Source organism: Choloepus didactylus, chromosome 4, assembly GCF_015220235.1.
Source record: "Choloepus didactylus isolate mChoDid1 chromosome 4, mChoDid1.pri, whole genome shotgun sequence".
In the NCBI taxonomy this organism is placed as follows: domain Eukaryota; kingdom Metazoa; phylum Chordata; class Mammalia; order Pilosa; family Megalonychidae; genus Choloepus; species Choloepus didactylus.
Window position 1 is genome coordinate 103,197,705 of NC_051310.1, and position 11,559 is coordinate 103,209,263.

Consider the following 11,559-nt stretch of genomic DNA (forward strand, 5'->3'; position numbering starts at 1 on the left):
CCAACTCAATAAACTCCTAGAAGAAAACATAGGGAACCATCTTCAGAACCTTGTGGCAGGCAATGGTTTTTCAGACTTAATACCCAAAGCATAAGGAACAAAAGAAAAAATCAGATAAATGGGACCTCATCAAAATTTAAAAAAACTTGGGTAGCAAAGGACTTTATCATGAAAGTAAAATGACAATCTACACAATGGGAGAAAATATTTGGAAACGTCCTATCCAATAAGGGTTTAATATTCAGAATATAAGAAGAAATCCCACAATTCAACAATGAAAAGACAAACAACCCAATTTAAAAAACGGGAAAAAGACTTGGGTAGAATTTCTCCAAAGAAGATACACAAATGGCCAAAAAGCACATGAAAAGATTCCTCAACATCATTAGCCATCAGGGAAATGCAAATCAAAACCACAATGAGATACTGTTTCACACCCACCAGAATGGCTACTATTTAAAAAATGGAGAATTACCAAGTGTTGAAGAGGATGTGGAAAAATAAGAACACTTGTTCATTGTTGGTAGGAATGTAAAATGGTACAGTCACTGTGGAAAACTATTTGGTGGTTCCTCAAAAAATTAAGTATGGAATTACCATATGACCCAGCAATCCCATTTTTAGGTATATACCCCGAAGAACTGAAAGCACAGACTAGAACAGATATTTGCACACTGATGTTCATAGTAGCATTATTCACAATTGCCGAAAGATGGGTGCAACCCAAGCGTCCATCAGCTGAGAAATGGATAAACAAAATGTGGTACAAACATAAAAGGGAATATTATTCAGCCATAAAGAGGAATGAAGTTGTGATACATGCGACCTCATGGATGAACCCTGAAGACATCATATTGAGTGAAATAAGCCAGACGCAACAGGACAAATATTGTATAACCTCACTGATACGAAATAATCAGAATAAGCAAATTCATAGAGTCAGAAACTAGAATACAAGTTGCCAGGGCCTGGGGTAGTGAATGAGGAGTTAATGCTTAAATTGTACAGAGTTTCTATTTGGGGCAATGGAAATTTCTGGTAATAGATAGTGGTGATGGTAGCACAACATTGTGAACCTAATTAACAGCTCTGAAATAGATATTTGAATGTGGTTAAAAGGGGAAATTTGAGGTTGTATATATGTTACCAACATAAAAATTAAAAAAAAAAAATCCATAGGACTATACAACACAATGAACCCTAAAGTAAAACAAGGACTATAGTCAATACTGCAATTATAAAAATGTTCTTTCATCAATGCAGCAAATGTACCACAATAATGGAAGGTAGTAAAGATAGGGGGAGTTCATGGGAACTCTGTATTTTCTGCATGATTTTTCTGTAAACCTACAATTTCTATAATAAAACAACAACAACAACAAGAAAAACAATTGCAGGCAGTAATGCAGATATGTGAATACACAGATATTATACAAAAGGAATCATACTATATACCAGGGATCATCAAATGTTTTCTGTGAAGGGTTAGATAGTAAATATTTTAGATTTTGTCACAATTATTCAACTCTGTGGTGACATGAACCCAGCCAGAGATGCTATGTAAATGAATCAATGTGGCTATTTTCTAATAAAACATTAGGGACACTGAAATTTGAATTTCATATAATTTTTATGTGTCACAATATACTATTCTTATTTTGATTTTTAAAAAATATTTAAAAATATAAAAACCATTCATAGCACTCAGGGAAGAGACTGATTTGACCTGTGGGCCCATTTGCCAGCCTGTTAATATACAGTATATGTTTCTGCACTTGCTTTTTCACTTATGTCTTGAGGATCGTCCCACATCAGTACACAGAGATCCACCCCATTCTTCTGAACTGCTACCCAATAATCCATTTGAAGGCTGCCCCATAACTGTACTTAACCAGCTCTCTATTTTTGGACATTTTGGTTGTCTCCAGTTTTATTTTTGCTTTGAAATTATTACCAATTCTATTGAGGCAGGATAGAATAGGGCATCAAGGCTGTCATCTCTGGTTTTTTATTCAGCTTCGAAAGAGTTAATGCAAAGCTACAAACTTCAGCTGCAAACTTCATGGGACAAAAATTTCCCCTAAAGCTCCAAAACCTCCCCAAACCATAAAAGCTTGTAAAATCATGGGCCCAAAGCAAATTCTTAGTTAATGACAGAAAGCATGGGGTCATAAAGGTTGTTAAACATCTGCCCAAAGACAAATTTTAGATATGCAAGGGCAAGTCACAAGTTCTGATAGCTATCTCCTCCTAGAACAAAGACGATACCTGGTGTTCAAAGGTCAAGATAAGAAAATCACTGTAAAACTTCCCTACATAACAAACTAACCCACTGCCACTCAGTGCATGCTTCTCCCTTGAACAGGTCCACATTACCTCTTTAACATGTATTCTTTCCCTCTTTCTTTAATAATCTTTACTACTTATTCCTACTGGCCCCCTCTCATCTCTGAATTCTTTCCATGGTGAGAATCTCGAACCTGGAACAGGGTTCTGCCTGGCACTGTTGCCAGCAGGGCACTGGTTACACTATGATGAGCATCCCGATACATATGATGAACTTTCATAAAACCATTCCAAAGGGTTCCATCCTATGAATGAATCAAGGGCTGTGAATATTTTAAATGTTTCTAGATAATGCCAAATGGTACTCCAGAGAAGCAGAATTTTCTTCATGCTGCTTATGAGTGAAGCCTTCTTTCCCTCACCCTTAGCAGCCCTGCATGCCCTAATGGGCATTCTAGAAATGTATCCTTCTCTAAGCCCAAAGCCTGTCATCTTTCTAAGAATGAGCCTTCTCCACCTCCAGAAATCCCCTTCCTGGCTCTCAGCCCTGCTAACACCTGCCTTGGCAAAGTTAGAGGGTTATTCACCTCCCAAGTTTGAAGGGTGCTGGGTAAGGCTGCCAACCGAAAGGCAGAAACAGCCTGAGCCAATAATTCAGACATAACTGCTGCCCAGTTACACAACAATTATGGAACTGCAGAACACCCTGAAGCCTTCCTGGGTCCCAGAACCTTCTCTCAGGCTGCCTTCAGGTCCTTGTCCTTTACCACTTCCCATCTAGAATCTTCTAACCTCAGTCCAGAAGAGCCCCCAGAGATGGATCATTTGAGTACTGCCCCCTTCATTGAACAGATACGAAAATTGAGACCATAAAGAAAGACTTGCCTGGAGTTCCAGCATCAGATATCCTCTCTGCTCAGCTGCCTCTGTGAGGGAGGGCTGTACCATGCTCTCCAATTCCCCTGACTCCAAATAAAGGCATCAAGGTTTCTTTGCTAGTGGCTACTCTCCCCCACTGCTGGTGTGTGAGGCTGAGACTAAATCCACCCCTCTTCCTCACCTCCTGTCTGGCTGTGAGGTAACAGCACAGCTGCCTCGAGGTCAGTAACCCTCCCAGGTGCCTGGACACAGGGATGAATCAGGAATAGTTGTGAGCCAGGTGTTTAGAATTACCCATCTCCCTGCAGCCCACACCCCAGCTGCTAGTTTGCTAGCTAAAATGTGGGTATGCCTAAGGAAGCTCAAGGAAGCATTGAGCACGTGAACCTGAGGCTGGATAGAATAGGGCACTGAGGCTGTGGTCCCTGGTCTTCTATTCAGCTTTGTAAGAGTTAATGCAGAGTACTGCAAACCTCGGGGGACAAAAATTCCCCCTAAAGCTCTGAAGCCCACCGAACCATAAAAGCTTGTAAAATCATAGGCCAAAGCAAATTCTTAGTTAATGACAGAAAGCATGGGGTCATAAAGGTTGTTAAACATCTGCCCAAAGACAAATTTTAGATATGCAAGGGCAGGTCACAAGTTCTGATAGCTATCTCCTCCTAGAACAAAGACGATACCTGGTGTTCAAAGGTAGAGATAAGAAAATCACTGTAAGCCTTTCCTATATAACAAGCCAACCCACTCCCACTCAGGGTGTGCTTCTCCCTTGAAGACATCTGCATTATCTCTCTAATGTGTACTTTTTCTCTCTTTCTTTAATAAACTTTACTACTTATTCCTACTGGCCCACCTTGTCTCCAAATTCTTCCTGCAGCAAGAGTCCTGAACCTGGAACAGGGTTCTACCTGGCACTGTTGTCAGCAGGGCACCAGTTACAAACCCATGACTTAGCAGGCAAAGAACTGAGAATGGCAGTTCCAAGGGAAAAGACTGTTCCTGGGAGTGACTGAGAAATGGGACGAAGGAGAGATCAGCACCACCAGGGAGTGGGGAGTAGGTGGGGGATGTGCTCAGGTGAGAGGCCACAGCTTCAGCTGCCTCAGGGCCAACATAAGGCAAGCTGGGACTCACCTTCTGGTTACAACACCTTCCAAGGACCCCACAGAGCCACGCTAGGATCTTTAGTGAACTGCCTACCTTCAGGGTAAGAGAGATGAGGGTGAAAGGGATGTGGAGCTCCCCCACAAGTAAGGTGAACACGGCTGCCAGGCTCTTCCCCAACATCCTACACCACATGGCTGGTTCACAGGAGATGACAACAACGGGAAAGGAGGGGGTGAAGGAGAGGAAACAAATCCTGTTAAGTGCTTCCTTATGCCAAGCACTGCACCTAGGCACAAGGGGCACAAGAGAACAAACTGCTCTACCTGCATCTCTTCCAGCACCCAAGCACCCAACAGCTCGTTGAGCCTGCAAAGAGCCTGGGGAGTGGCAGCAGTAATCATGGCAATCAACCCCATTTTAAAATGTGAAAGGCAGGCTCCAAGAGGCTAAATTAGGAGAGTCCTCCCTCCTAGTTCAGTGCCCTTCCAATTGCCTGACTTTCAGCTTCAACTCCGGTTCCAGACTTGGCCTGTCCCCCAAGGCGGCCAGGGCTAAAAGCCCTAGGGTGAGCCGGAGAACCTCCCTGCTCCAGGAAACCCTTTTCTCACACCCCCGTGAACGCTGGCTGCGTGGGATGGAGGAAGCGGTGGAGTTGCCATTTCCTCCGCGCCGAGGCTGCCCATCTGTTTTCTGGGATAGGCCTCCTGGCCCCCACCCCGCCCCCAGCCCGGAAACTCACTCACTCTGGGGCTATGGGAAAAGGGAACTGCATGGCTCTCTCCCTCGCTCCCCAGGGGCAAGGGCAGGGGCTCTCGCTGTTGCAACCCCTTCCAGGCCTCTGGCCTCTCGAGGCTCTAGCTGGCCAGCTCCTTACAACAGTTCTGGGCACAAGAGGAGGGGGCAGGTCCCAGGCAGCAGGTTCCAGGTGGCACTACTCCAGCAGCACAGTGCCCAGCCTCAAAGGGGCCACGAGACTCTCCTCCCTCCCCGCTTCTGGCCTAGTTAGCATCCCTGGCAGGCTATTTCACTGCTTATTCCAGCCTGTGGGGAGGGGTAAGGGGGTAGAACTTTGTGTAAAAAAGTGAAACAACTTCTCAGCCGCTGCCTAGCAGCCCCACATGGTCATCCGTTAGTGAGCACTGTCCCCTGCTGGACACATCCGCCTGTGCCACTCTGTATTAAGTGCTGTACGGAGAGATACAAGCAAGAAAAAAGCACTGCCTGAGCCCAACAAAGATTAGTGTCCAATAACGCCACCAGTGTCAAAGGCAACCTATGGTTCAACTTCAGATAAGGAGTTTAAAAGAAGGGCAGCAAAGCCTCATGGACTGGAGCAAGCAAGGAAGGCTTTGAGTAAATGGTTTGTGCAGAATTTGCAAAGGCAGAGAGGAGCAGGTAGGGCAGTGCAGGCTGGAAGGGGCTGGGCTCTAAGTAAAGCCCACCAGGGTGGAGAGTAGGGACAGCAAGAACAACAAAGGGCCTTAGATGCCTGTTGGTTTGCACACTGCTTAAAGCCATGGAGCTTCTCCCTCAAAAGAACCTGTCCCAGGATTCTGATATAAAAAAAGTTGAGGTCATCTGACCAAGGGCAGGGGACTCTATCCTTTGCCCAACCCCCTACACACTGTTGTGGCCCTTGGGCATCTCTGAATACCTGAAGGAGCAAAGTTTGAAACCAGGGCTGTGGGCAACAGACAGCCATGAGGTTTCAGTGCATTGAGTGATGAGATAACTATGGTGTCTAACAAGGGAGGAAACCAGAGCAAGTGTTCAACATGGAGTGAGAGTGGGGGCCAGGGGAGCCCAACACAGTCAGTCAGCCCTCCTGCCACACCAGGACCTCAGGAAATCTCAGGGTCAGGGTACGGGAACCAAATCCTCCATTCACCAATGCATCCTTCCCCACCTCCCCTCACGCTCTGTTCACACACTCTAATCTAGCTCCTGGTTATATTGTGACCCTGGTCTCTATCTCCTATGTCCCCCACATACCAAAGTACACAGAGGACCACCATAAACCCTCACCATGATTAAGAAAAGGAAAACCTCATCTACTGTACAGAGTGGGCTGACTCCAGGGAACAGAGGCTAATTCTAGAGGTTGCCATCCTATCTATTGAGGATACTCACCCCAGGAATGTCCAAAAGGCTTGACACCAGAAGAGGCAACTTCAGGGCTGCAACACTCCCAGTGACACCCACAAGAATGTGGAATTTTTTCTCCACCAAGGGTGTAGCAGCTTGACAAGAGGTTCTTGGTTCCATGTGGGGTCCTGTGGCTTCAAGTCCTGGGGTCCTGCTAATCCTGGACTCTCTAAGGCTCTCTGTCAGGATTTAGGAATAAAAGCAGAACAAGGGGTGCCCCTTTCATTCCTACATTCAAGCACCATATGTTAGACCCTAGGCCAGACGCTGGGTGCCTGAAGGAATCATCAGCCCCAGCCTGTGGAAACAGTGTGATGAGAGTCAGACATCTTCCCCACTACAGGTAAGGTAATGTGGCAAGTACTGTCAGGAAGGTCTACACCAGGTGCTGTGGTTTACCAGCAAGTGGCTGAGGAAGTCAAAGACCAATTCCTAGAAAAGATGGCTTTTGGCATGAGCCCTGAAGGATGAGTAAGGGTTTTCGAGAAAAAGAGGGAAATGATTTCAAAAGAAAGAGCAACCCTGTAAAGGCCTGAAAGAGAGGGCAGGTTTGGGGAACAGAGAGTAGCTCAGTAGCAAGTCTGAAGGGTGATGTAAGGAGAGGAGTGGCTGGAGATAAGGATGGAAAATCATGTCAAAGCTGGAATGTGAAGGGCAGTGAAGACCAGATTTCATTTTAGAAAGATGGTGCTGGTGCTGGAGTCGGCGTGGAGGGGGTACTGGTGGTGGAGAGAGTGGGGCGGGGAGAGGGTGATGAGGAGCTACTGTGGTAGGCCACGGTGACTGACCAGAGGGAGTGGCAGGAGGGGATGGATTCCAGAGATGCTTGTGAGATGGAACCTTTGGCAACAAGTTGGGTTTGCATGCTCCAGGGAGCTGAGAGATCGGCCTCCTGTCCAACGGTAGATCAGGCCAGGCACCACTCCACAAATCAAAGTCCAGGAAGAGACAAGCATAAAGGAGATGCAGGCCGTCCCACAAGCCCAGCAGGTCGCTTTCCTCCTCTGTCTCTCAGATGTTGCTGAAGTGAGTGCTCATGACAGTATGGCCGGTGGGCACACTAAAACCTACACTCTGGCGGCCTGGGTCAGCAAAATGCATCTCTCCATCAGCAACAATCACGGAGGACTGATTACGTCTAGCACTGGACAAAGGAATTGAAGACACAGCCACTGCCTGCAGGAGTCACATCTGAAACGACCTGTCCTTTTCTGGGATGCACCTTTTTGGTGATCATTGATTCAATTTATACAACAGTTTCCTTACTTCTCCCCCTCCACTTTCCCACTACCTCCACCAGGAAGTTTCTTGCAGGTGAGCCCAGGTCTAATGACCAATCCCCAGCCCACCATCAGATATTTGGTGGGTCCTTAACATCTACTGAACGAATCGTAAATGGTACCCTCTGGGGCTGTGTGAGGCTTGGCAGTGGACAGAAGTCTGGTCTGTGAATCAGGAGTCCTGGACTCCTATCTTGCTGTGACCTTGGGTCATGGCCATGCTACTGACTTCCACTGTTCCTTCCGTGGATTTCTCTTCATCTGAAATTGCAGCAGTAAGTCAGGTGATCTCTGAAGCTCCTTCCAGTAGAAACTTTCTGATTCAATATTGAAAGATAACAGTATAGGGCTCTCTGTATAAGACAGAAGGTACTGAAAGATGCACTCGAAAAAGGGCAGAATCAGAATCGGCAGGGGGAAGGAACACTGAGGCAGACCCCAAGGAAGGTATGTTGGTGAGTTATCCAATGGCTACCTCAGCCTGGTTTCCCATGGGAGCTACCTATTCAAATCATAGGCCCCTTGGCTCCCTAGGGCCTCTCTGCCCAGTATTTGCCTTCAGCATTCAGCACACACCTGCATGAGATGAGGATCATGTTTACCTTCCTTTATCTCCCTCCTACCTGAAAGGGCTTCCCAGAGGCACAGACCCTTCTCATCAGAGGTAAAGCACAGCAGGTTCCCTAGAAAAATTCCATTTGCCAGAGATCTCAATCTCTGCTCAGCCTCAGAGCCTCAGCCAGGGCCATGCCTGCCCTAAGTTAGAGAACTGAGTCTACCCTAGGGCCTGGGGAGCCCTGTTAACAATTGGCAAGGCCCAGAACTAATCAGCAGGCCGACCCATGGTTGGCGATGGAGGCACATTCTTGGTTCTCCAGGGAAACAGACCTGCCAGATTTCAAACCCTAACCAGACCCACATCAGCCAACTGGTGCTAAGACAGGAGGATTCCTGCAAAACCAGAAGCTGAAATACATTTCTGTGGCCCCTGAACTTCCTCCATATCAAGCTGATATCATTCCTAGGAAACAGGTTACTGAAAATGATCAGTTATACCTGTATCTGGAGCAGGAATCCACATTGGTGACTTCAACTGCCTCCCCACAACAGGTAGTAAAATCCAAGATATATGACTTTGTTGAGAAAGCTTTGCCAAGGACCAAAACCTACCTACCTTTCTAGAAAAGAGGGTAGCAGGCATAGAGAGATAGGTATGCACTTAAGGAACAGAATTTAGATAATCTAAGCAACATTTGGAGGCAAGGTCAAATCACTTCAACCTGGCTGTCGCAAAAAGAGTGACAGCTGGCAGGAGTTCTTTGTGTTTGCTCTCAGAGGATCAAGTCTCAAACCAGTAAGTTTGTTAATCTACCCAGATCCTGTTGGAGCCATCTATTTGTACTGCCAGAATGGGCTCTGCTGGACTCAAAGGAACTCCTGAGCAGCAGAAAGAGTTAGGAGGCAGGCAGGTGAGCTATCAGGCTGAAGGCTGTGTTTATTGATCTTCAAGTTCCCAGGGTGCCAGCCATGCTGATAGGGCACTCAGCCAGAAAAATGGCAGCTTTTCTATCCATTAAAAAGACCAGGTCAAAGAAAGTAAGGAGTCTCAGCTTGTGGCAGGCTTGTGATGTGTAAGTCTTCTCCGATGTGCTTAACTAAGGGCAGAGTTTAAGTAAAGGTTTCAGGGATACCTGCCAGTGACAATATGGACAAGTGTAGAGATATGGCAGAGCCAAGCCTAAAAAAGGACCAGCGTAAGCAAGGCCAGACAGGGTGTAAGCCCAGAGTAACACAGGAACGAGTAGGGCCTCGGGGCTTGGGACAAAATAGAACCAAATGGGTTGAGACGAGTGGTGTGGTATGGTGTGAGGTATATAACAACAGGTGCCAGGGATCCAGGATCCATTCCTCTCCCACAAGACAGGGCCTGAATCCTTTAGCCTAACATCAAAGCCATTCACTACTGGCCCCAGATGTCTGCTTCAGCCTCATCTTCCACCACTCCTCAACACACTCTACTATCTGTCTGAGCTATAATGAACAACTTGGAGCTCTCCAAAGTGTCACACTGCCCTAAATCCCAAAGATACATTAAAAGGAGTCTCATGGCCACAAGGGCATTTTAAATCCTCTACCCCCAATCCCCAACCCCAGAAAAGGAAAAGCTCAAGGCCTTGGCATTCTGCTAACAGACTGCTCTCCTCTCAAACCAGAGGAAGGCATGCTTGACTCTGCTGTTGCTGGAATCCCAATTAAGCCACAAGTTGGGAATATATAGACACATGTATATGTATCATATATCTATATATCCCCAGTGTGTGTATATACTTTATGTATGTACATACATGTATGCTACTAGGGAGGTAGACTGAGGATTGCCACCTCCCAGCCACTGGGAGAGATGTGGAAAAACCACTGCTCCCAAAACACCCACCACTTCCCCAACTTGAGGGAGACCCCAACACGGGTCTCCAAATATTTCAAAGGACAGCAGGAAGTTCTTTCGTAACAAATTTTGCCTCACTCTAATTTTTAAAGGTCATTCAGCACTTTTAGGGCTACAGGATTATTCCAACATCCCAGGGCTTTCCTATTTTACCAACTTTAAAAATACAGTTTGTAGTGTAGGCAGTTCCTAATGCTTTTTAAAAGCAAGTTCATGATTTTTTTTATTTTTTAAAGGGAAACGGTGAGCATGAGGAATTGAGATGGCCACTTTTGAAACCAGATAAAAGGGGCGTACTGAACAGATAATCACAGAGCAGCACAAAGTTGTAAGGGGAGGGCACAGACACAAATCCCCCACCTTCCGCACCGTGGTCGAAGGGGATCCCTTACAGCTGCTGGCGGCCTCACGATCACAGATGAGGTGAAGTCCCACAGGCGCCACAGCCCCTACACACACACACACACACACACACACACACACACACACACACACACACACGATCACAGATGAGGTGAAGTCCCACAGGCGCCACAGCCCCTACACACACACACACACACACACACACACACACACACACACACGATCACAGATGAGGTGAAGTCCCACAGGCGCCACAGCCCCTACACACACACACACACACACACACACACACACACGATCACAGATGAGGTGAAGCCCCACAGGCTCCACAGCCCCTACACACACACACACACACACACACGATCAGAGATGAGGTGAAGCCCCACAGGCTCCACAGCCCCTACACACACACACACACACACACACACACACACACACACACGATCACAGATGAGGTGAAGCCCCACAGGCTCCACAGCCCCTACACACATACACACACACAGCCCCTACACGCATACACACTCACAGCCGCGAACCCACTCCGGCCCCTCGGAGACCACCCACCCTCGGAAACCCTTTCAGCTCCTCACCGGAACCAGGTGCGTCTCGGGAAATAACTCAAGTCTCGCGGCTTCTCGGCCTCCCCTCCTACTGCTTGTAACTGGCACGCAGCCTCAGGATTGCTCTGTCCAGCTGCGTGATCGCGCTACCTTCTGGGAGTTGTAGTCAATTTTTCTGCCTTGTGGGAGTTGTAGTCCACGGGGGTGGGGGGGGGGCGGTGCTGGAATCCTAATACTAACGCTTCCTCTCCAGTATTTCTTGTGCTCACGCCAGAGCCTGACGTAATTGTCTGGCTTCCCCACTCCTCCGTCCCCATCTCACGTGTATACGCTGTTCCTCACTGTCACTTCACAGTGTTTACCGAGCCTCTTCTATGTGCTAGGTACACAGTTTTCAGAATAAATCAGACCCTGCTCTTGAGACAAACTGTGGACCTCGAAAATTACAGGGTAAGTCGCCAGTGGGGAAGGCAGAGAGTCCTGTGGAAGCAAC

The 11,559-nt window shown here is 47.1% G+C and overlaps 1 protein-coding gene across 4 annotated transcripts in view; it reads right to left on the reverse strand.

The window, feature by feature from the left end:
- PPCDC (phosphopantothenoylcysteine decarboxylase) overlaps positions 1 to 11,194 on the reverse strand; it is a 71,799-nt gene extending 60,605 nt beyond the window's left edge. For 3 of the 4 annotated variants that reach the window (XM_037833388.1, XM_037833387.1, XM_037833386.1), the window contains exons 1-2: positions 11,097 to 11,194; positions 6,403 to 6,596 (exon numbers count right to left, since the gene is read on the reverse strand). In XM_037833388.1, coding sequence (XP_037689316.1) covers positions 6,403 to 6,537 — 135 coding nt within the window. In that variant the 5' untranslated portion in view covers positions 6,538 to 6,596; positions 11,097 to 11,194. The remainder of the gene's footprint in view (positions 1 to 6,402; positions 6,597 to 11,096) is intronic. The other variant, XM_037833389.1, reaches the window with a different exon arrangement.
- Positions 11,195 to 11,559: the final 365 nt, after the last annotated feature.